General features: G+C 40.2%; 1 protein-coding gene across 1 annotated transcript in view; it reads left to right on the top strand.

Moving 5' to 3' along the window:
* Positions 1-3,018: 3,018 nt before the first annotated feature.
* DNAJC10 (DnaJ heat shock protein family (Hsp40) member C10) overlaps positions 3,019-25,946 on the top strand; it is a 35,214-nt gene continuing 12,286 nt past the window's right edge. The window contains exons 1-15 of the mRNA XM_030580237.1: positions 3,019-3,123; positions 4,358-4,734; positions 7,077-7,242; positions 9,095-9,145; positions 14,239-14,321; positions 14,528-14,659; positions 15,761-15,854; positions 16,140-16,217; positions 18,423-18,466; positions 18,853-18,990; positions 19,982-20,071; positions 21,744-21,857; positions 22,299-22,413; positions 25,337-25,464; positions 25,793-25,909. Of these exons, the coding sequence (XP_030436097.1) occupies positions 4,531-4,734; positions 7,077-7,242; positions 9,095-9,145; positions 14,239-14,321; positions 14,528-14,659; positions 15,761-15,854; positions 16,140-16,217; positions 18,423-18,466; positions 18,853-18,990; positions 19,982-20,071; positions 21,744-21,857; positions 22,299-22,413; positions 25,337-25,464; positions 25,793-25,909 (1,554 nt within the window). The 5' untranslated portion in view covers positions 3,019-3,123; positions 4,358-4,530. The remainder of the gene's footprint in view (positions 3,124-4,357; positions 4,735-7,076; positions 7,243-9,094; positions 9,146-14,238; positions 14,322-14,527; positions 14,660-15,760; positions 15,855-16,139; positions 16,218-18,422; positions 18,467-18,852; positions 18,991-19,981; positions 20,072-21,743; positions 21,858-22,298; positions 22,414-25,336; positions 25,465-25,792; positions 25,910-25,946) is intronic.

Here is a 25,946-nt window from a genome sequence, read left to right as displayed (position 1 = left end):
CCCCCCCCACCTTTATAAGTTTTGGTTGCAACTCCCTCACCTCCATCAACCAAGACAGGCTGGGTGGCCTGCTGAAGTGAGTGGCACTCTCCTCACAGCTCTCTCCCCTCACCCAGTAAAAGTCAAACTACACCTATGCCAGAAGGCGCTCCCAGCCCCAACCCCAAATCTCTCTCCCTGGCCCTGGAGATTTTATACCAGGCTGGGGGGGATCACTGTTACACCACAAAAAGAACAGGAGTCCTTGTGGCACCTTAGAGACTATCTGAGCATAAGCTTTCATGGGCTACAGCCCACTTCTTCAGATGCATAGAATGGAACACAGTAAGAAGTTATATATACGTACAGAGAACATGAAAAGGTGGAAGTTGCCATTCCAACTCTAAGAGGCTAATTAATTAAGATGAGCTATCATCAGCAGGAGAAAAAAAAGTTTTGTAGTGATAATCAAGATGACTCGTTTCAGACAGTTGACAAAAAGCTGAGCGGATACTTAACTTAGCTCATTTTCATTAATTAGCCTCTTACCATTGGTTTGGATACTTCCACCTTTTCGTGTTCTCTGTATGTACAAATATCTTCTTACTGTATGGTCCATGCTATGCAGCCGATGAAGTGGGCTGGAGCCCACAAAAGCTTATGCTCAGATAAATGTGTTAGTCTCTGAGGCCTGGTCTACACTACACATTTATACCGATTTTAACAGCGTTAAACCGATTTAACGCTGCACCCGTCCACACAACGAGGCCCTTTATATTGATATAAAGGGCTCTTTAAACTGGTTTCTGTACTCTTCCCCGACAAGAGGAGTAGCGCTGAAATCGGTATTACCATATCGGATTAGGGTTAGTGTGGCCGCAAATTGATGGTATTGGCCTCCGGGCGGTATCCCACAGTGCACCATTGTGACCGCTCTGGACAGCAATCTGAACTCGGATGCACTGGCCAGGTAGACAGGAAAAGCCCCGTGAACTTTTGAATTTCATTTCCTGTTTGCCCAGCATGGAGCTCTGATCAGCACGGGTGGTGATGCAGTCCCAAATCCAAAAAGAGCTCCAGCATGGACTGTACAGGAGATACTGGATCTGATCGCTGTATGGGGAGACAAATCTGTTCTACCAGAGCTCCGTTCCAGAAGACAAAATGCCAAAGCATTTGAAAAAAATCTCCAGACAGAGGCCACAGCAGGGACTCAGCATAGTGCTGCGTGACAAGAGTAACAGAAAGCCAAAGAATCAAATGGACGCTGATGGAGGGAGGGAGGGAGGACTGAGGACTACAGCTATCCCACAGTCCTCGCAGTCTCCGAAAAGCATTTGCATTATTGGTTGAGCTCCAAATGCCTGTAGGGTCAAACACATTGTCTGGGGTTGTTCAGGGTATAGCTCGTCAATTTACCTCCCCTCCCCACCCCCCTGTGAAAGAAAAGAGAAAAAATCATTTCTTGACTTTTTTATATGTCACCCTATGTCTACTGCATGCTGCTGGTAGATACGATGCTGCAGCACTGAACAGCAGCACCCTCTCCTCTCCCCTCCCCTCCCCGGTGGCAGACGGTACAATATGACTGCTATCCATTGTCATCATCAGCCCGTGAGTGCTCCCAGCTGGCTTCAGGTGAGGTCGGCTGGGGGTGCCTGGGTAAAAATAGGAATGACTTCCGGTCATTCCCAGTAGATGGTACAGAACGGCTGGTAACCGTCTTCATCATAGCAACTGGGGGCTGAGCTCCATCAGCCCCCTCCTTTCATGTCTAAAGAAAAGATTTTGTACTGCCTGGACTAGCATAGCAGCAGGATGCTGGGCTCCTCTCCCCCGCACCGTTTAATGTCCTGCCTGGACTATCATAGCAGCTGGAGGCTGCCTCCCCCTCATTTTATCTCACTAACAAGTCGGTGTTTCTTATTCCTTGCATACTTTATTACTTCATCACACAAATGGGGGGACACTGCAATGGTAGCCCAGGTGGGTTGGGGAAGCAGGGAAGCAACAGGTGGGGTTGTTGCAGGGGCACCCCCTAGAATGGCATGCAGCTCACCATTTCTGCGGGATCTGACATGGAGCGGCTGTGCTCTCTAGTACATTGGTTTTCTAGCACACGTGCCCCATATTCTAGGCTGGACTGACTTTTTAGATACAACATAAAGGAGGGAATGACCTAGGGGGTCATTCTCATTTTTGTCTTTGCGCCCCCGGTCGACCTCAGCAAGGAGCACCCATGACAGCAGCAGATGGTACAGAACAACTGATAACCGTCTCTGCTATCTTGCAAAGGCAAATGAATGCTGCTGTGTTGCGCTGCAGTACTACCTCTGTCAGTGGCATCCAGTACACATATGGTGACAGTGACAAAAGGCAAAACAGCTCCATGGTTGCCATGCTATGGTGTCTGCCAGGGCAATGCAGGGAAAAAGGGCGCGAAATGATTATCTGCCGTTGCTTTCACGGAGGAAGGAATGAGTGACATTTACCCAGAATCACCCGCAACACTGTTTTTGCACCATCATGCATTGGGAACTCAACACAAAATTCCAATGGGCGGGGGAGACTGTGGGAACTAGGGGATAGCTACCCACAGTGCAACGCTCCAGAAATCGACGCTAGCCTTGGACCATGGACGCACACCGCGGAATTAAAGTGCTTAGTGTGGCCGCGTGCACTTGACTTTATACAATCTGTTTTACAAAACTGGTTTATGTAAAATCAAAATAATCCCGTAGTGTAGACGTACCCTCAGGTGCCACAAGGACTCCTGGTCTTTCTGCAGATACAGCCTAACACGGCTTCTCCTCTGCAACCCGTCACACCACAGACACCCAGCCCAGCGCGGCCACTGAAGCCGGGCACAGGGACTAGCACAGGGAACGGCGCTGACAAGCCCCCTCTGTCCCTCCCCGCGCTCCGAGCCCGGCCCCGGCCCCGCCCCAGGAGCCGCGGCCACGTCAGCCCTCCCGGCTTGGTGACTCGGGAGCTGCCCGGCCCCACCTGCCTCCGGCTCAGAGCCGGACCTGCCTCCGGTTTCCGCCTTGCTCCTCCCCCGTCCCATGCTGCTCCGCGCCGACCCCTCCTCCTCCGCTGCCGGCTCCTGCGCGTCCCGCCGGGAGCCCAGCTCCGCACAGACCGGTAAGAGCGGCCTGCCTGGCCCGCCCGGGGAAGGAGCAGCCGGGAGACCCGCCTCATCTCCGCGCATCCCGCCGCTCCAGCCCTGCCCTCGGCCACCTCCCACCCCGCCTGGGCTGCTCCCCCCAGCCCCGCGCCTCCCCTTCCTCTCCCTGTCCCCGTCCCGCTCCCCCCAGCCCCGCAACTCCCCTTCCCCTTCCTCCCCCCGTCCCGCTCCCCACAGCCCAGCGCCTCCCCTTCCCCTCCCCCCAGCGCCTCCCCTTCTTCCCCCCGTCCCGCTCCCCCCAGCCCCGCGCCTCCCCTTCCTCCCCCCGTCCCGCTCCCCTCAGCCCCGCGCCTCCCGTCCCGCTCCCCCCAGCCCCGCGCCTCCCGTCCCGCTCCCCCCAGCCCTGCGCCTCCCCTTCCTCTCCCCCTCCCCTCTGTCCCAGCTCTTCTCCTCGTCCCGATCCTACCTCCCCAACAGCATCCTCTCCCCTAGCGTCCCTAGCCCTGGTTTACCCGTGTTCTGCCCTCTGCCTTCCTTCCTCAGCCTGTCACACACCCAGCTGCTGCTCTCTTCTTCCCCATTGTTGTGTAAACCCCCCCCCCCCCCCGTTACGCTGCTAAAGGAGCTATCTTTGTTCGTAGCCTGTTTCACACAACCTGCATAGGCCGCCTATACTATGCACAGATAGAGATCATCCCCCACGGTTACGTGCATCTAGGTACACAACAGGCTGCATGACTCTGCCGCCACCCTAGGCCAGCTGAAGCTATTTGAATAAGGGAGGTTTTTAGGTTCGTTTTTGATTTTTAAAGGGTTTTAAATGTCTAATTGAAACACCTTTCACTCCTGGGATGAAAGATTGTGCAATATTAAAACAATTACTTTTAAACTACTTGTTCCCACATGCAGAAATAGCTCCTCCTCTCAGTGAGGGAGACTAGGAGGGAAAAATATTAGGCAGGAAAAGCAAGCAGAAGTTAAATATATTCCTAACTGGTAAACATGTCTATGCTTTACTGTCCATCAGTGGGGGCTGTTCATATGAGTAAAGCTTTGCAAAATTAGCCCATACCAGAGAAGGAGTGATAAAAGTTAATGACCACTAACACTTAAACTAAGTAGAAATATCAAAACTTTGATAGAGTTTTCCTGTTACTAATGTTAGGCTGCATTCTGCTAATGTATCTTAATAACTCATCAATGTAATATATCAAAACCTCTACTAAATGGCTTTTTCACCCCTCTTTACAGGTTGTAACTTTTGCAAGGCAGTTATCATGTGACTGTGGATTATGACAACTAAAATCTTAAAGAGAACTCCTTAAATTAAACATCCATATCTTTTGAACATCTTGGAACTTATTGGATACGCTCTTTGAAGTCTGTCTGAATTGTAACTTGTATAACTTTTTAAAAGCTTCATAATGGAGTTCTTATTATCCAAAGGAGACTGCATTAGAGATTTGAAAAGAACTTTATTATTTTTAGTTTTAACATGTCTGGTAGCTCTTGTTTGCACTGATCAGGACTATTATAGTTTACTTGGAATATCCAAAGAAGCAAGTAATAGAGAAATAAGACAGGCTTTCAAAAAACTGGCATTAAAGTTACATCCTGATAAAAATCAGGTAAGTAAAATCTTTGAGTTCCTGTGAGCTAATTTGTCCATTGTTAACTTTAAAATGGACTTTTATTTGCTTTTTAACAAATTTGAAACTTTGCATCTTTGTGTCTTAGATTTTTGAAGTGATGTAATAACATGATACTTACGGTAGTTTAGACTAGCTGACTGTCCTGCAAAGAAAAACAAAAGTAAAAGAGTGGATATATTAGTAAATTATGGCCAAGTTGAACTGAAGTCATACTGAGCCATTGCAGCTGAGAGGCATGATAGGTTATACACTTTTTCCAGTGCTTTCTCTTACTTAGAATTACACTGCCTCTTTTGGTGTTAGCTATTAATTATTGTTCTTACTAGAAAGCTGCATCTGTGAAATAAATATTGCTGGGCTATGTCATGTCAGTCCCGTTTGGAAACTGAGCAGGGGAAAGCAAAAATTCTAGGATGGCCTGTGGCTGAGAAGGGGAAATGGAAGGACCCCTGGAGAGACAGGAGACAGATCAAATTTTGAAAACATTATCCTGGTTAAGAGAAGTCTGTTAGTGTAAATTCAAATACACTAAAGAAACATTTTTTATTTTTATTCTCCTATATGTTACTCACGATTTGCTGGAATAATTAGACTAAAAGTCTTGGAGTAGGACAATACAAAGGTCCTGCTACTTGTTCCATGCATGTAGAGCCCTGCACCCTCAGAGAGCCCCAATGATGTCAGTGAGGGTTCATGTGGACACAAGGATCTACCTGCACAGAGAAAGCTGCAGGAGTGGGGCCTAAAATGCAAACATTGATGCTATACTGTTGAACTTGACATCAAGGAGAAGGACTATGACCAAACATTTATGATATGAGTCTAGGATGTAAATGTGTATTTGACTATATACCCAGTACTAACATTTCAACAGGGAAAAGAAGAGTGACTGAACATGGATTAACTGTTGAGGAATATGTGATTGTATATAGCCTCTAACTAGGAAGACTTTATTTTATTATGCCTTTCCACCCACAATAAAGATAAAAACAGATTAGCTGTATGTAACCTACTATATGTGACTGATTCTTGCTATCTCAAAGAGCAATTCAGTAATAACTGATATGCCACTTGAAATAGAATAGCTTATTCTCAACTGTGTGTGAAATGCTCTCTCAGCTACTTTATAAGTTTTAACAGGATTCTCTATTTATACTTTCAAAAGTATTAAGATTCCAAAGTAGTATCTATAATTTCCATAAAATATGGAAATATTACTATGTAAAAGATTTCTCAACAGACTACCGTCTGCAGAATTAAACATACATTTTTTATAGACTCTTAGATGACACTGATTCATGCATGTAACTCTCTGTAATGTTAATAGCAGCTGTGCAGGTATATTAGGCGGAAAATAGTCTCTTTATAACTTTTTTTAATATTTCTGTACATTAATGTAGTAATTTAAGGCAAATTTTTAAGTAATAATGGGAAAGGTGAGAGAGTTAATAGAACACTAGTGAGCTAGATCTCTCAGTCAGCACAGGACCAAGAGAAGGGATGTAAAGGTAGTTGTAAGTCAACTTTCCACTCCCCTGATTCTGGAGCTGACTAAAAGTCAAAATGGTCCTTGATGTATTTAAAGGAAGCCTAAGGATTGTTCTGAATTGTGCCAGCTACAGCATTTGGTCTGGCCCTAGAGGATCACTCATCTCTAGCCAAGGATTAATGGAGAACATTATATTCCATCTCCACCCCAGGCTGCCCACCTTGTCTCCGTCACTTTCTCCACACCTGAGTGGGGATGGGAAAGAGGAGTGGGAGGTAGAGATTGCTTCTGTGTCACAGGAATTCCGAGCTGCAGTTGTTTTGTGCTACCAGACAGATGCAAATAAAGTAGAGCCAAAGGCCAGCACGTGCCCAAGTTTTATTTCTGTAGGAAAATGATAAATCCTCAGAGAGCATGTAAGTGTTTTCTTAAGGGAAAATTGCACTGTAATAACATATTGCAATCACTACATCTAATTCACTAATATATTTAAGTATAAAATAAACAGAATAAAAACCAAACAGAAAACTTGCTAGCTTGACAGTCTAGTGTAGAATTCAGCTCACGTTTGAGTGATTAGAAAAGCTGAGACTTTCAAAGTTATTTTAAGATGATCTTCAAATGTGAGTTGACTTCTCTGTGCTACTCTACCTTATTGTCAATACTGGTTGTCTTGCTTGGAGGCTTCCATCTGATGGCAGCTTCCACTGAGAAACTTTACAACATTCATAGTTATAGAGACATTGAAACAAATGTATAACTAAAAATATTAAATAAACTTTCAGCAATACATTAGACATATTTAATAATTGTGGTTTTCCTTTAATAGAACGATCCAGATGCTCATGAAAACTTCTTGAAAATAAATAGAGCATATGAAGTACTAAAAGATGATGAGCTACGGAAGAAGTATGATAAATATGGAGAGAGAGGTCTTGAAGATCACCAACAAGGAGGTCGATATGAGAGCTGGAACTTTTATCGCTATGATTTTGGTAAGATGTGTGTTTGTAGTTTGCTTGTCTTTCACAGTTCTGAGTAAATGCAAAATTGTCAGCTATGCCAACTCTATGCACATACTGTCCTCTTAGACCCTCTCTTCCTCTTTCTAGCCTCCACAGCTTTTTTTTTCTCCTTTCTCCCTACTGACTATGTTAGCCTTAAGGTATCTTGTTAAAATAATCCACCAAACAGCAGTAATAATACAGTCAGCTTGGTATGAAATCCACTCATTATACTAAGTATTTGCTTTTTTACTGTTCAGTTATAGTTTATGTATATATATGCGCGTTATATGTGATAAGTGATCTTTGTTCATTTGCAATCAAATACCAATAGTGTCGTATTAACTTCTTAATACAGGGAAGGGTTTTTTCTTTTTAATTCCTTCAGATGATTTTTGTTATATTGGAAACACATAAGTATTTTCCCATACCAAGTTTTTTTTTTAATTTATTTATTACACTTTATACATAAAGAGCCCACTCCTGCAAAACAGTTAATTCCCTTAGAGTGTTATTGGAGATCAATGTAACAATACCAGGAAGTAAGCATGCACACCAGAGCAATAGGGTTAGGCCAAAAATGATTTTGAAATCAGTTCTTCAAACAAAAATTGTCCAGATATTTTCTGGGAATTAGACAGCCATGTCTTTTCAGAACTATTGTGACACTGGTAGCTAACCTGAAAAATAGGCAACTGAAAGACTGCAATGATGATTTCTATCATGCCATAAATATGGAAGCTGAAGTGAGCCTCTCTTTTGGTCAATTGGCTAAAAACATCAGAAGTGAAGGAGAGAATTTCTACACTTGTATTTTGCTAAAGCAGTCTAACCCTGAAAAAACTCAGAATACAAAGGGAACATTTTATAAAACAAAAACCTCAAGAACTACTTTAATGTTTGTGTACACCTAAATTAAATAAACCAGAGACATGCACATTGCATGAAAATGAGAGTGATTTCAAATTTCTTTAGAGGTTACAATAATTTTTAAAAATCACATGTTTGAGTCTGCACTTGATGAAAGTGGTTGATTTAAGATGTCAGATTTTTAACTTTTATTGAATATTCATTTTAAGTTTATGTACAGTTATGCTTATTGTTTTCTTTTACGTCTAGATTTTTATTGTGAATTTATTATTTCCGTATGGCGGTGGCTTGATATCTCTGCAGGAGACTGAAGTTCTGTCTTATTTATTTGTATTATAGTAGTACCTACAGACCTCAACTGATATTTGGGCTTATTGTGTTAGGCATTGGACAAACCATAGTGAGACAGTTCCTGCCCCAAAGAGCTGGCAATCTAAATAGATAAGCCAGACAAAGGGTCAGAGAGGTTTGGGGCACCAAGAGGGAAAGTGACAAAGGTCAAACAGCAGCCCAGTGACAGACCTGGGATTAGAACTTGGGTTTCGAAAGTCTCAGTGCTGTGCTCTTATCAACTGAATTGTGCTGCCTCTCAAACCCTCATCAGGCACTCAGTATTGTGTCTCATCTGTGACAAAGATGCACCACCTCTTTGTGTGAACAGCCAGTTCAGTCTCCTATGCCTACTTAAAGATTGGTTTGTCTGCTGAAGATGCCAGAAGGTTCCCAGCTGTGATGGTGGCTATTGTGATGTGGACATTTATCTCCTGGGATTTGAACTGAGACCAAATGAATTTTATACATACCACTGAATTACATATCACATGGTAAAATCTTTCACCTTGCTAATATGCACCATCTTTTGTTTTCTACAAATTTCATTTTGTGCAAGAAGCACAGGAGTATTTCTGGATTCTTTTATGTAAAGATTGCAAAAGAAAAACATAGTTGCTGACTTTGTATTTTTTCTTACTAGGTATTTATGATGATGATCCTGAAATTATAACATTGGATAGAGGAGAATTTGGTATGTCTGTCAAGTCATATGGGTTAGCTAATATTTTAACATTGTGTAAATATTATTTTCAGACTGAATATTTTCATGGTATACATAATTACAAATTGTCAGAATCCCACCAGAGAAAAAGTGCACATTATTTCCAAAGATATAAATGTTTTTGAGCATCATGGTCCAATTAACAAATGCTATGCAGATCAATGCCTGTCAGCTTTTTAGACTGAATTTGAAAGAAAGTGTGTAATATCTGAAGGAAGGGGAAATTATTTACCTTGTAACTTTGTTTCTCCAGATTTATTATCCTGCAAAATTCTCACTCTTTTTGGTCTTGTGTCTTGAGCACACATCTCCTACTAGGCAGCTGATCTCCAAAACTAGCAATTCAGTCACTTCTACTTACCCACAATTCTGCTTGTTTGAAGATACCATTTGACAGGATTCCTATTCTGACATTCCTAAATCTTAGCTACCTAATGTCAAAAATAAAAAGTCTTAATCCGGACACCAGGAAACAGCTCATACTGATCAATGATGCGGGTGGGAGCTTTTGTTTTTCCCCTCTCATATTTATTGTTAGTGTTTACAGACAGTTGATGATGTGTTTTCAAAATAAGATGCTGTGTGTACTCACAGACAATTACCAGTGTTATACTATTACACCTCTACCTCGATATAACGCTGTCCTTGGGAGCCAAAAAATCTTACCGCGTTATAGATGAAACCATGTTATATTGAACTTGCTTTGATCCACCGGAGTGCGCAGCCCCACCCCCCCAGAGCACTGCTTTACCGCATTCTATCCAAATTCATGTTATTTCGGGTGGCGTTATATTGAGGTAATTAGTAAATCTGGAAAATAGTACAACTTAACTATCTTTTTTATACTTCAACATCAGGGCCGGCTCTAGCCATTTCGCCGCCCCAAGCACGGCGGCACGCCACGGGGGGCGCTCTGCCGCTCGCCGGTCCCGCGGCTCCGGTGGACCTCCCGCAGGCGTCCCTGCGGAGGGTCCACTGGTCCCGCGGCTCCGGTGGAGCATCCACAGGCACGCCTGTGGGAGGTCCACCGGAGCCGCCTGCTGCCCTCCCGGCAACCGGCAGAGCGCCCCCCGCGGCATGCCACCCCAAGCATGCGCTTGGCGTGCTGGGGCCTGGAGCCAGCCCTGTTCAACATTATATTAAGACAGCAGTTTTCAGTCAAACATAATGACATCTTGTAGCACAAACAATAATTCTCAGACAAAATAGAAAAGACAAAATAGAAATGAATTAGAGCCAGGATGTGACAGAGATTTTTTTTATACAGATATCTGAAGAGGACAGCTTGTTTTTCTGAGATACACTTTGGCTCAGATTCCTTAAGTGTGCATGCAATGTACTGCTGCTACTCTTTGTCAAACAAATGTGTAATAGATACAGTAGAATCTACGTCTAGGATGAAACACACATATATACTCCAAAAAAATATGAATTAGTGCCAGGAACTGTATACGGATTAATTACTTAAATTAAAAGAGGAATTAAAATCCATCCTCCAACCAAGATACAGGACAGCCCTATGCCCCCTCAGCATTCATTTTCACAGCAGCAGCCATCACCCTTGTACACCCCCTACTCAGGTGTTTGTGATCACTGGATTCAAGCAGTTACCAGTGGTTCAGACCCCAGCCAATCCCCCAAATCCCTGCTATGACAGGCTTTGCAGAACCAGTACTGAGAGCCTTCTTGTGTGCTTGTTTTGCCACCACCTTATTGCCCCTTTCCCATGCCATTGAACCAGTGTTTCTGCTGTTCTGAGGACCTTTTGCACTCTCTTCTATGATAGGTGTGTCATAAACAGATAGCTAAGGGTTAATGTCTCTTTCACCTGAAGCACCTGACCAGAGGACCAATCAGGAAACAGGACTTTTTCAACTCTGGGTGGAGGGTTTTTTGTGTGTGAGTCTTTTGTTCTGGGTTGTCTGCCTGAGTCCCTCTCAGCTATGAGGAGGATTTTTCTTTTTCCTTTCTAATCTTCTGTTTCCAAGTTGTGAGTACAAAGTTGGTTTTTTGTTTTGTATTTACATGTCTATAGTTGCTGGAGTGCTTTGAATTGTATTCTTTTTGAATAAGGCTGTTTATTCAATATTCTTTTAAGCAATTGACCCTGTATTTGTCACCTTAATACAGAGAGACCATTTTTATGTATTTTTCTTTCTTTTTTATATAAAGCTTTCTTTTAAGACCTGTTGGAGTTTTTCTTTAGTGAGGAACTCCAGGGAATTGGGTCTGCAGCTCACCAGGGAATTGGTGGGAGGAAGAAGTCAGGGGAAAACCTGTGTGTGTTAGATGTACTAGCCTGACTTTGCATTCACTCTGGGTGAGGGGGGAAGAGAGATTGACTCTCGGTAATTCTGTTCTCCAGGCTGGGAATGGGGAGGGTGGAATCACTCTGTTTAGATTCACGGAGGTTGCTTCTGTGTATCTCTCCAGGAACACCTGGAGGGGGGGGAAGGGAAAAGGATTATTTCCCTTTGTTGTGAGACTCAAGGGATTTGGGTCTTGGGGTTCCCAGGAAAGGTTTTTGTGGGGACCAGAGTGCCCCAAAACACTCTAATTTTTTGGGTGGTGGCAGCAGTACCAGGTCCAAGCTGGTAACTAAGCTTGGAGGTTTTCATGCTAACCCCCATATTTTGGACGCTAAGGTCCAAATCTGGGATTAGGTTTTGACAAGGTGGTGAATTAACCTATGGTTAATGATGATCTAACAACAAATTTATTTTATAACAAAATGTAATTTTCTATGTATCACAGCTTCCATGTTAAAATTCTGGATATATGAATTTAAACAAAGTTCTGTTTAAAAAAAATTAAAGGGATATAGCCAACTTAATTTCACTTCTGTGGCAATCTTTTTCTCCTCCTTGTTAGAAGTAACACCTAGAAGATAAACATAACTAATATAGAATGTTGAGGAAAAGTCATTGTTTTCCCACTTGTATGTGTTTGACAGCATTTTGTGCATAGTTTTCTTTATATCGTCAGCTAGGCTTTGCACCTGCAAGCTGAACCACCAAGGTACACCATTATACCCACATAGAGTCTCACGAAGACAAAGAGGTTCCACATGAGAACACTGGCCACCTGCAGAAACAGGACTGTAGTCAATTTCTCCTGTTCATTTAGATGTTTCACATAGCAACAGCAGAGAGATTTTTAACATAGGAAACATGACTGAAAAACTCCACAAAAGTTAGGGACTCTGAACCCTGACATCAACGGTATCCCTTTAGTAATGAGTTTTCTAATATACATACATGCTTTGACAGGGTAACAAGCCTTGTGGATGGGGGAAGCAGTAGATGTGGTATATCTTGACTTTAGTAAGGGTTTTGATACTGTCTGGTATAACCTCCTCTTAAACAAACTAGGGAAATACAGCCTATATGGAGCTACTATAAGGAAGGAACATAACTGGTTGAAAAAGTGATTCCAGAGAGAATAGTTATCATTGTTTCACAGTCAAACTGGAAGGGCATAATGAGTGGGGTCCCACAGGGATCAGTCCTGGGTACGGTTCTGTTCAAGATCTTCATCAATGATTTAGATAATGGCATAGAGAGTACACTTATAAAGTCTGCAGACTATACCAAGGTGGGAAGGGTTGCAAGTGTTTTGGAGGATAGAATTAAAATTCAAAATGATCTGGACAAACTGGAGAAATGGTCTGAAATATAGGTGATAAAATTCAATAACAACAAATTTAAAGTACTCCACTTAGGAAGGAACAACCAATTGCACGTATGCACAATGGGAAATGACTGCCTAGGAAGGAGTACTGCAAAAAGGGATCTGGGGGTTATAGTGGATTGCAAGCTAAATATGAGTCAGCAGTATAACACTGTTGCAAAAAAAGCCAACATCATTCTGGGATACATTAAGGGGTGCATTATAAGCAAGACATGAGAAGTAATTCTTCCCCTCTATTCCATGCTGTTAAGGCCTCAGCTGGAGTATTATGTCCAGTTCTGGGTGCCACATTTCAGGAAAGTTGTGGACAAATTGGTGAGAGTCCAGAGGAAAGCAACAAAAATGATTAAAGGTCTAGAAAACCTATGAAAGAAGATTTTTTAAAATTGGGTTTATTTAGTCTGAAGAAGAGAAGATTGAGATGGGATATGATAACAGTTTTCAAGTGCATAAAAGGTTGTTACAAGGAGGAGGGAGGTAAATTGTTCTCATTAACCTCTGAGGACAGGACAAGAAGCAATGGGTTTAAATTGCAGAAAGGGAGGTTTAGGCTGGACTTTAGGAAAAACTTCTTAACTGTCAGGGTGGTTAAGCACTGGAACAAATTGCCTAGGGAGATTGTGGAATCTCTGTTGTTAGCAATTTTTAAGAACAGGTTAGACAAACATCTGTCAGGAATGGTCTAGTTATTTCATAGTCCTGCCTTGGGGCTGGAAGAGATGAGACTCTAGGTCCCTTCCAGTCCTACACTTTTTTGATTCTGTGCTCCCCTTTGAGACTAGTCATTAGGTAGCTGGCCCCTTACCAAAGCACATTAGACTGATTCTAGCGTGCATTTTAAATTGCATTTTCAGATGTAAAAATAAATCTCTCTTATTTGAAATAGATTTTTTTTATTCAGTTCAGATTTGAGCATTACTTACCATATGGCAAGAGTGCAAGTGATTGTCAGGAGATAACATGTAGCTGATGAGTAGAGGTATTTTGTTAATGTAACTAAGTTTCTATAATCCTTCTGATATTTAAAGTATATGTTTAATCTGTTGGAGTGTTTAAACTACTACTCTAGTGTGTTTACTAGCTCAGTTAGATGTAAACAAAATTTCATAGTTAACCAGGTGATTTCACTTTAATTATGCCTGTTGTGTGTCATGCATATGTCAGTAAGAGTGTAAATGGAGTTGCAGTCATTACACTATTCAAGGTATTAATGATATCCACTGAATCAGGGAATTCTAGACACTTGAACTCAGGCCTTAAAATGGGTGTGTATTATTCTCTCTCACTCATGCTATTTCTAGATACACAACTTAAAAAGGAAGCTTTTATCAACTCTTAACTTAAGTATATTTTTGCCTCCCCTTGTTAACCAGATGCTGCTGTTAACTCTGGAGAACTCTGGTTCATCAATTTCTATTCTCCTCGATGTTCCCACTGCCATGATTTAGCACCTACGGTATGTATTTACAGTCAATATCTTTATTCTGAAAATGTATTTCAAGTAGACACTTTTTTTTAATTAGAGTAAAACTTTGTCAAGTTTGATTTGCATGTTGAAGCCAAAGTCTAAAACAGCAATGATTCAAGAAGCCAGAAGAATTTTTTGAAAATTGTTTTCAAAAGAAAAATATCCCAAGTTTTCTTTTTCCCCCTCCTTTTTAGTGGAGAGAATTTGCTAAAGAAATGGATGGACTAATACGCATTGGAGCTGTAAATTGTGGTGATAATAGAATGCTTTGTCGGATCAAAGGAATTAATAGTTATCCAAGTCTCTATGTTTTCAAAACTGGAATGGTGAGTAAACGGTTTTGTTTTCTTCCAGGTTCTGTAAATGGATATTTATATGCTCTTTCCATCTTGTGCATGTATTTGTGTTTTGTTATGTGTTTATTTTTATATAAAAATAATTAAAGAATTCTAAGGAAGAATACTAAACTAAAATACATTTTATCATTGATGCTATAGCTATAAAGAATTTTTCTTTAATAGTCTAATTTATTTATCATTTATAAAAAAAATATTTGGACTTTCATTCACCATGAACAGCCCAATTACACTAGACAATTCCATTTTTAATCATGTCATATTACAACTAAATGAGGAAATAAATAGATACCTCTCCAACAGTTCTCTTCACATCATTTTGCAATAGAGAGTAAGTATCATTTCTTCCATTTGGGGGAAATTGAGACACTGAGGTTAAATGATTTGTTCAGGGCCGTACAATGAGTAACTGATAGATCCAGGAATTGAATACAAGGCTTTGAACACCAAGACCAGTGCCCTATCCACTGAGCCACACTCCCTCTATCACAGTTCTGCATTGGAGTTTCCAACAATGTAGGATGATATTTAAATATATGCAATACTCTGCTTTACGCCTAAGGAACTTTGACAGTATTCCTTTAAAAGACACCCAGACTATTTGTTACAAAATTTCTTCTACTGTACCAATATGCTGTACTGCATGCTACTTAGTCTGGTTAGTGAGCGTTCAGCACATGCTACAGTGGAGAGAATGTGTAAACTTTTGAGGAGGTTAAAGTAGAGAAGATGTATATTAACAGAAGACTGGCACAATACTCACTTTTTAAACAAACAAACATGACTATGTGAACTGTTATTTCTGAGGCCCTATAATCCTTGTATTGCTGGACTAAATGAAAGCCACATATAAACTAGACAAGGGCCTGAGTCACAACATTCAAATTTAAGGCTGAACTCCAAACACTCTAAAGTTTGGAATGGAGGGTGAAAGCATTTGTATCTAGGATTTTAGTAAAGGTCCATCTGCAGTGTAAATAATAATTTCAATTATTAATTACTGTGTAATGATTTCTATGAATTAAATTTTGCGTTAACACACCTTTTTTTTCTTTTTTTGCGTGTGTGTAGAATCCAGTGAAATATTATGGAGACAGATCAAAGGAAAGTTTAATGCATTTTGCCATGCAGTATGTCACAAGCACAGTGACAGAGTTATGGGCAGGTAATGTAATTTGTTTGAGTTATTGATCTTTTTATGTTTTTTTTGTTTTTTTTAAGACAAGGTGGTGTTGCTAGGATTATATCTATATTTAATTGTGTGTGTGTGTACCCAGTCTTTCTTACTCAAGGTTGAACACACACACAAAAAATACTTGAAGTTAAAAAACTGTTTAATTATAATTGTGCTAATAAGCATGCTTGTTTCATAGTTTACATGCAATATTTTTTCATATTTAAAACAAAACAAACAAATTGATATGGATTTTGTGCCTTTTTTTTCTTTCAGGAAATTTTGTTAATGCTATTCAAACTTCATTTGCCTCTGGTGTTGGCTGGCTGATCACTTTCTGTGCTGAGGGTGGAGGTAAATATATTAAATAAGGCAAACTGATTGAAGAGAAAACAATTCTCTTTTGTTTTACACTGACAGTGACACGTTTGCTGCTGCTTCTAATGAAGGTTTTAATGGGGTAAGATTCACCCATAGTGTTGAAGGCCAGCACAAGGCCATGTTGACCACTTAAACCTCATTATAGGGCTACTTGGGAAAGGGAACATTAATGGAGGAACCTTACAGTGGTGCTTGCACACCCTACATGTGTCACAGGATGGGCCTCTGTCCTGGGCCCACAATGGGGCCTGGCCATGGGATCCATACTTTTGCAGTAGCCTCCACATCCCATGCAATTGACACAAACAGGTTTAGGCTGCATTACAGCTCATAGGCTGCAGCATCAGATACTAAAAAAGTACACAGCATCCCTGCTCATTGGCCGTGGATTGGTGGGAGTGGTGGACTTCCCTTTCCAATCAATGCAGAAAAGATTGAATAGTGATTAAATATTTTAGGCATTATGTAGCCCTTGCACAACCTAAGTTTGCATATCGCAAACTACAAATATGATGATCAATTCTTTTTTAAAGTATGTGTGTGTGGGGTAAATTTCTTAAATAAATCAGTGGGGATTTGGATTGGCACGCTTCCTAAAGCCCTCCCCATCTAGTGTCCCCTCTCCCGCCACTGGAGACATTTGTTCTAGCAGTCACAGATGGGCCACGTACCATTGTAGGAAGTCATCACACCATCCCCTCCAGAAATTTATCGAGCTCAGTCTTGAAGCCAGTTAGCTTTTCTGCCCCCACTCTTCCCCTTAAAATGCTGTTCCAGAACTTCACTCCTCTGATGTTTAGAGACCTTTGTCTAATTTCAAGTATGAACTTGTTAATGGTCATTTGTTCTTTTGTCCACATTGGCGCTTAACTTAAATATCTCCCTTCTCCCTCCCTTGTATTTATCCCTCTGATGTAGAGTAATCAGCCTTCATTTGGTTAGTCTAAACAAACCAAGATCTTTGAGGCTCTTCTCATAAGGAAGGTAGGTTTTCCATTCCTCTGATCCTCCTACTAGCACTTCTCTGCACCTCTTCCAGTTTGAATTAATCTTTCTTAAACATGGGAGACTAGAATTGCACACAGTATTCCAGATGAAGTCTCACTAGTGCCTTGTATAAAGGCAATAACACTTCCCTGTCTCTAGTGAAAATACCTCACCTAATGCATCCTAGGATCACATTAGCGGCTCATAGTCATCCTGTTATCAACCAATACACCCAGGTCTGCCTCCTCCTCATGATACTTCCAACTGATAAGTCCCCAGTTTATAGCAAAAATTCTTGTTGTTAGTCCTTAAGTGCGTGACCTTGCACTTCGCCTATTAAATTTCATCCCATTTAGATTACTCCAGTTTTCAAGGTCATCCAGATCTTCTTTTGTGACGTTCCGGTCCTCCTCCATTTTGGCAATACCTCCAAACTTTGTATCACCCGCAGATTTTATTAGCACACTCCCACTTTTTGGGCTAAGGTCAGTAATGAAAATATTAAATAAGAATAGTCTCAGGATTGATCCCTGAGAAACTCCAATAGTAACCTCTCTCCAGCCTGACAGTTCATCTTTCAGTATGATCCATTGTAGTCTCCTCTTTAACCTGTTCCTTATCCATCTTTTAATACTCATATCAATCCCCATCTTCTCCAATTTAACTAATAATTTCCCTTGTGGAACTGTATCAAGCACTGAAATCCAGGTAGACTAAATCTACTGCATTTCCTTTGTCAAAAAATCAGTTACCTTCTTAAGTTATTACTTTTCAGAAATGTTTGGGAGGTTTCTAATAATTCCAATGAAATATTTTTCTATGACAATTTGATACATAGGTAGATATTTTTAAAACTTTGCTCAGGTGAGAATCAGTTTACAAGGGCAAGAATCATAAGCCATGTAAAACGTTGCTCATATTTCAAAATCAGAGAGGATTTTCTACTGATGAAGCCAATATAGAATATTTTCATTCATAATTGTCATCACATAGGAAGTAGCTTCTCAAGATTTTCACTTGAAAAGCCACAAAAAAAAAATGGGGGTTTTGTTTGTTTTTTTTAAAAGCTAGCAAACTTACATTGTGAAACTGTAGCCTGCTTCCTCCTGGGATTCTAAACTAGAGTAAGTTTAGTGATTTGATCATTTAAAGCCTTGTGTTTACAGGTAAATAATTATTTTCATTTTCCAGATTGTTTGACTTCCCAGACACGCCTTAAACTAGCTGGCATGTTGGTAAGCAGTATTTCATTTGAAGATGTTACCCATTATATTTACATTCCAAAAGGTGAAATCCTGATGTCATGGAAGTCAATGGCAAACTCTCACCGACTTCAATGGGGCCAAGATTTCACCCAATAACTTTCAAAGAGTTATTTTTCAAATCACCTTTATGTTTGAGAGCCATCTCATTATTGGACATGATATAATGGAACCAAATGTTTAAAGGATGTACATGTAAAATGGAGTACATGACTATAAAAGTATTGTTGTACTTCCCTGTAAGTCTTCCTTTTCCCCATCTCCTAAAAACTAACTAGTTGCCTCTGTTGTCGTTGCAGAAATTCTTCTGACCTTGACTTTCAAAACAACACACTGAAATTGTTGCTTTTTTATTTCAGGAAGGCCTTGTTAATGTAGGCTGGATGGACTGTGCCACCCAGGGTGAGCTTTGTGATAATTTGGATATCTCATCTAGTACTACCGCATACTTTCCACCTGGAGCCACCTTAACTAATAAAGAAAAAGGAGGTGTTTTGGTATGAGTTACTTTTAAACAGTTTGTGTCTACATACAATATGGTGGTGGTGATGAGAAAGTGGATTATAAACATTCACCAATCAAAGAAAATTGAATTTATTACACTGAGAAATGTTTGTTCCCAGTTTTAACTTATGTGCTACTGGTAAATTTGATATATAATGAGCTAGCTACCCTTCTTAAAATCTCAAAGAAATGTGATCTACATGCAATGAAAATGGACTTGCATCGCCTGTCACTATGGATGTGTGTTGTGTTGTGCTGTGCTGTGCTATCCTCCTATTACCATGTCACCTTAAACTCTTGTTTCAGCTGTCTTGAGGTTAATATTCTTAATTTATGCAAGAAAATCACCAGTCTGAAACACGACACTCACTCACTCTCTCTCATGCTATGGCCAGCTAAGCCCTTCTGCAAAAGTGAACCTGAAAAGGAAGTAACAATCACTGGAGCTACATTAAATCCACCAGCATTGAGTTACTACTTCTTACGCACTTCCTGATGTATTTCTGTAATTTTGCAAACAATGATGTGAACTATACAAATAGTATAGTAAAATAGAGATATTGCAAACAAAGTATTTTGTGAGTTGAGGCCAGGACTTTGTTTTAGCACTCATTTTGAGAAAGCACGTGGTATTTTGTGTTTTTAGTGTGAGGAATAGGGAGAAAAGCAATGTGTGACAGTGGGATTTAGTCTCCTATGTGCCTAAATCACTTTTAAAAATGAGACTCAGGCATCACAACACTGAGCACAGCGTGCCTAAATACATTTTAAAATCTGGGCCTAAAAGAGCAGACTGCTTAGAGTATAGTGTTCTTGTAATAGCAATTAAAAGGAAGTTTGAATCAAGAAACATATGTTGATTAACAGCATTTTTCAGTTGATGAATGGGGACTAATCAGGTTAATTCTGTTGAGGATTGCTAATCAACAATCAGTTTAATGTTTATACATTTTATATAATTAGAATGACTTTTTTCTTTTCTAGTTTCTTAACTCCTTGGATGCCAAAGAGATATATTTGGAAATAATGCAGCATCTTCCAGATTTTGAAATGTTCTCTGCAGCCTCATTAGAGGTAAAGTTTTAAAAAAAAAAAAGTAAATTTCTGATTTTAAATTTAAAAGGCCACATTCAGCAAAATAATCTCTTGTCTTTCTGAAAAGTTTTCACCTCCTCTTGGTATAAACCAGGGGTCAGCAACCTCTGGCACGGGGCTCACCAAGGTAAGCACCCTGGCAGACCAGGACAGTTTGTTTACCTGCTGCATCGGCAGGCTCAGCCGATCGTGGCTCCCACTGGCCAAAGTTCACCGTTCCAGCCCAATGGGGGCTGCAGGAAGCAGCATGGGCAGAGGAATGTGCTGACCGTGGCTTCCCCCCGCTCCCATTGGCCTGGGTCATCAAACTGCAGCCAATGGGAGCCGCGATCAGCCGAACCCTCTGGACGCGGCAGGTAAACAAACTGGCCCAGCCTGCCAGGGTGCTTACTCTGGCAAGTCGCATGCCAGAGGCTCCCGACCCCTTGTATAAACAATTCTTAAAATTACTATACCCAAAAAATATTTCCCTCTCTAGCTTGCTATGTTTTCAAGCCCTTTTACCTGTATTGAGTTTCATTGTTTCCTCTATTTGCAATCGGGCCTTTCGCACAGCAACTGAGGAAAAGCATTTTTTTTAAAACAGGAAACTATGACTAAAACCATAAAAGAATTCAGAATGGTGTAATGACTACTGTTTTTCTTTTTAATTGCCTAAGTTCCTAGTTGACTGTTTTGACAACTAGATCTAGTGATATTCTAGATATTAGATAGCCTAATCCTTAAAGACTCAATTGAATGGGTTTATATGTGTTAGAGTGCGTCCAAACTAAGGCCTGGTCTACACTAATGAGGTACGTCAACGTAGCTTAGATCAACTTACAGCGGTGTCTACACCACGCTGTGTCGATGGAAGATGCGCTCTCATCGATGTAGCTTCCACCTCTCAGGGAGGTGGAGTACTGAAGTCGACAGGAAAGCACTCTCCCATTGACTTATCTTGTCTTCATCAGGACCACTAAATTGATGCCAGCTGCATCGATCGCAGCAGCACTGATTTAGACAGTAGTGAAGACAAGCCCTAAGCCTCAGTCTCCTTTCACTAGGCTAATAATATTGTTTGCTGCAAGTGGTTCTTTAATGTGTCGCCTGCGGCTCTTTGCAGCGCATTTAATTATTAACCAATCAGGATGCTTTTACTGTGTTATTAACCAATTACGTTATCAACGTGCACTAAGTTATTAACTTATTTGCTGTGAGAATTTATATATTTTAAAATATAAAAATAAAATATTTCCTGTCATACTGTTAAATATGAATTGTACTATAGTAAATGAAACAGTGAATTCACACTCTTATGGCTCTTTTGGGTAATGTTGATTGCTTCTTTGGCTCTTGAACGACCGAGGTCTGAGTATCACTGCTTTAAAGAAGGAGTGCAAAGTTTAGCAGTTTTGATCTAGTATGAGGGAGACAAACCGTAGGCAAGATTAAAAAGATATAGAAAGTAGTTTTTAGATTTTCTCTCTTAGGGTGGTGCTCTGTTGAAAAGCTGAAGGGCAATGCAATGTGTGTTGGATACAGGTTTAGGTTCTGGTGAATTACTTAGCATTTGATTTACAATAACATGACTGAAAACATGGATTTAACTTACATAACTGGTAGAAACTGGAAGCTAAGCATTTCTCTCTCATTTGCTTCCCATTTTAAGGACCACGTGGCTCATCACCGGTGGCTGCTTTTCTTTCAGTTTGGTGAGAGTGACAAGTCAAATATGCATGAGTTTAAAAAACTGAATTTTCTGCTTAAAGATGAACATATTCAGGTAAGAATACTCATTTATTTAGCATTACAGAATTTCGTCCCCAAGTATTTATCTGAGATGCTATGTGCTCTCTTAACATTTTATTTGGAAGAAATCGGATTGGTTTAGTTTCCATTTCCTATACCTGTCTTTGAGGTAAGAATTAGCAGTGATTAGCTGTGTTGCAATATTAAATTGTTTTGTTTTTAGAAGCTTTTCTCTACCTAATTGTGCTTGTGGTACATAATACATCTGTGTGAATTGTATTACACCTTAAACATCGTATCAATCATAAAACTGATCAAGATCACTAGCACTTATAAAAGAATATTGCATTCATAACTGACAGGAAATACCATTTTGGAAAAGCATCTTAACTTATGTCAACTTTCCAAATATAATAATATAAATAAATTAGATTTCCTTATTAAAAAAATATATATATTGTTTGTTTAATAATAGGTTGGAAAGGTTGACTGCCTTTCTGCACCAAGTGTCTGCAGTAATCTGTATGTCTATCAGCCATGTCTAGCAGTCTTTAAAGGAAAGGGAACTGAAGATTATGAAATTCATCATGGTAAGGCAAACTGACAGAAGTTAAGTTAGTGTGTAATTTTTTTAGATGAAGTCTTTTGCAGACTGAATTTGTTTTTCAGAACAATTGTTTCCACAACTCTAAGGATATTACATCGTAATTTTGCTTTAACATTGCCTATTGTCTTGTTAAATTATTCTGTATACTTTTTTCTTCTATAAGCAATTCTCAAACACCAAAAGGTTCTCCTCCTACTTATTCACTTTTTAGTACTCCTTCTATTTCAAAGACATCATTACAGCCTTGGAATAAGAATGGGAATTTCTGAGGCCGATCAGTGCTGCTCTTTGCTTTGGCAAAGATAGCTGAAAAATGACATAAGGCACACCCTTCCCTATATGCTGAACATGCTGCTTACACAGTGCTTTTGGCTTTAGAATCTTGAGACTTGATCTCATATTTTACGTGTCCATTTGCTAATTTCACATCCACCCACCATTGTCACATTCTGGCGTGAAATCCACACCAGTGAAGAATTGTAACCCCAAGTGCCTCACAATGCCTTGTCACTGGCTCTCTGCCTGAAGCTCCCACAGTTAGCAACAAGCATTCTGTCTATGTATTGGGCAAACTTGGATCAATGCCTGCAATACCACAGATTTCCACTGGCTTCACCTAGCCTTGGTTAACAACTGCGATGATGAGTCCACACTGTCCCTGGCCCTGAATTTTCCCAAAACACATGTCCAGCCCTGTCCTGGAACAATCAGGGGGATATTCAGATTTGTTACCCTTTTAAGGAATCATTCAAACACTTTACTACTTTAGCTGAAATTACAAAATAGTTCACACCACTGGGTTGGCTTAGATTAAAAAAAAAAAAAATTCAAATGAATTCAAATATAAAAGATAAAATTAGAAATGGTTACCAGCAAATAAAAAAGTGAAAACACACACAAAACTTAATCTAGCAACTTTTAGTTCAAGGCTGTTTGTAAGACGTACAATCTTCCAGCAAGATAGTGACTGACCCTCTCCTTGATCAGGATCTGTCCCAGAATCCCAAAAGGTTCTGGTGCTTTTGTCTTAGGTAAAAGAGAGAGAACTTGGGGTACCTACCCCTTTCTTTTATCGGCCATTGAATCTTTTAAATGGATTCTTCTGAAGGATACTCCCTCGCCTCCCCTAAAAAGTGAAGTTTATTCAAAGCAACGAGAGAAAGGCAACATGGTATGTCATGATAAAGGAGGCTCCATGCTCTTTCTTCCCCCATTTGTGTTTGCAGAAATGAAAATTGCTCTGTTTCCTGCTATCTTCTCGCCCTAGTGTCTCGAGGACTCTGTTTATTGCTAATATGTAAATTAAGATAAACACACATTCCTTTGTTTAGGATAAACCTGTTTAACAATGTTTGTCTAGGCAGGGCTGTGTGGTTTTGAATGTGCTAACAACATACAGCGAGAATTCATAACTTTACAGATAATATTGCTGCATACATTTCACCATGATATTATTGACCAGTGAGTTATTAGTTTTACTAAATTAATGTGTAGAGTGTGAATACAGGGGTGCTTTCAGTCACAGCCACTTTTGCCATATGTGCTTAGATCCTCCAATGCCCACCAGTAAATAATTCCAAACCTACAATGTTGAAGTGTCCCCTTGAAAGAATTCTGAAGTGCTGTAAAAATTTAGATATTGACTCAGGGCTGGAATTGCAGTTCATGTCAATCAGTGTAGCTCCATCAAATTTAATTGAGTTGTGTGGTTACACCAGCTGAAGATCTGGCTCAGGCACTGATGCATGAAGAGCGTAGCACACAAAAGATCTCAACTAGAAACTTAGGCCTGGGCTGCACCAGTGGAGAGGTTCAGACTATTCGCATAGCTGAAGTCGAAGTATTTTAATTCGACTTACCTGGCCATCCTCACGGCGGCGAGTCGACTACTACGGCTCCGCCATCGACTCCGCTTACTCCCCCTGCCAAGGTGGAGTACGGGTGTCGATTTATCATGTCTAGAAGAAATGCGATAAATTGATCCCCGATACATCGAACACTACCTGCTGATCCAGCGGGTAGTATAGACGTACCCTTAGTCCGATACAGCCTCCTACTGAGCTAAAGCCATTGCTTTAGAAGGGACCAATAGAGCGCCTGTCAGATAAGTGTGATGTTTTTGTAGCCAAATTCTATACAAGATGCAAACAGCATAAAGAGAATTTATCTTATTTTTAATGCTGGAATGACTGCAATCAGTGCCAATTCATCTAACCTTTTTCTTGCAAGTTTTAAAAGATATCTGTATCTTCTGTTAGGAATGTCTCCTTTTAACTTGTGCAGAATAGGGGGCATCTACAACCTTTGCCACAACTTGTACTTCTCCTAGTTATTATTATGAGAGAATAATGTTGAGGGTCTCATCTATCTAAACTGAGTGAGAGCAATATTAAATTGCATCATCACTAGCAATATCTCAGGTCACAGCATGCTTTGAGTTTCTTCAACTCAATCATTTTCAAAATAAAAAACATTTTCCACAAAGAACACTAATTCTATATTTTATCCTGGCTAGACGTTTTATGCATTAAGCATTTTCATATCAGATGTCCAACATGAATTGCCATACTTGTTCCCTACACTGAGCAGACCAATGAAATGATGCTTACATAAGTTGAGGTAAGATGATAGCTATACAGTTTATTTAATAAGGCCTTGTTCAAAGACGACTAAAGTTAACTGAATAAGTCCCATTGACTTTAGTGGTCTTTGAATCAGGGCCAGTGACAAAGTTTGCATTTACCAGCTCTTCAGCCTGATCTCTGGTATAACATTCATAATAAGGCAAATCATACACTGTTAATGCAGCGTGCTCCGGTTTTTGGTAAATAAATAATGAGTAATCATAAGAATATAGATATTAAGAATAACAGTGGGTTGTTTTTTTGGGGGGGTGGTATTTTTAGGAAAGATGATCCTATATGACATAGTTGCATTCGCCAAGGAGAGTGTAAACTCTCATGTTATCACACTTGGGCCTCAGAATTTTCCTGGCAAGGAGAAGGAACCATGGCTTGTTGACTTCTTTGCACCTGTAAGTATTTGATTGCTATATTTCTTTTCCTTTTTTCTAAAATATGTAAATACTGTATTAAAATACCAGCATTGTTTTTGAAGATGATATTCTATAGCACAGAGCACCCAAATAATTCTTTAATCCAAGGTTGCAACATTCCTGCATTGAATGTTTTTATCCTTTATTGGAGTCTTGTTTGTCAAGACCAAATACAAATTGCTCAGCATACTGTGAGACATTAATATATATATATTCACATTTCTGCAGAGAACTGCTTACAGGAGAGTTATATGTTCTTTGCTTTGTTTTAACAGTGGTATTATGATTTGCATTTTTTTTTTTTTAGTGGTGTCCTCCATGTCGAGCTTTGTTGCCAGAGTTGAGAAAAGCATCAAAGCACCTTATTGGTCAGCTTAAATTTGGCACACTAGACTGCACAATCCATGAAGGGCTTTGCAACATGGTAAGCTGCAAGTATTAAAAGGTCTTGTTCAATAAAT

This window comes from Gopherus evgoodei, chromosome 11, assembly GCF_007399415.2.
Source record: "Gopherus evgoodei ecotype Sinaloan lineage chromosome 11, rGopEvg1_v1.p, whole genome shotgun sequence".
Lineage (NCBI taxonomy): Eukaryota > Metazoa > Chordata > Testudines > Testudinidae > Gopherus > Gopherus evgoodei.
This window is presented reverse-complemented; position numbering and strand designations above follow the sequence as displayed.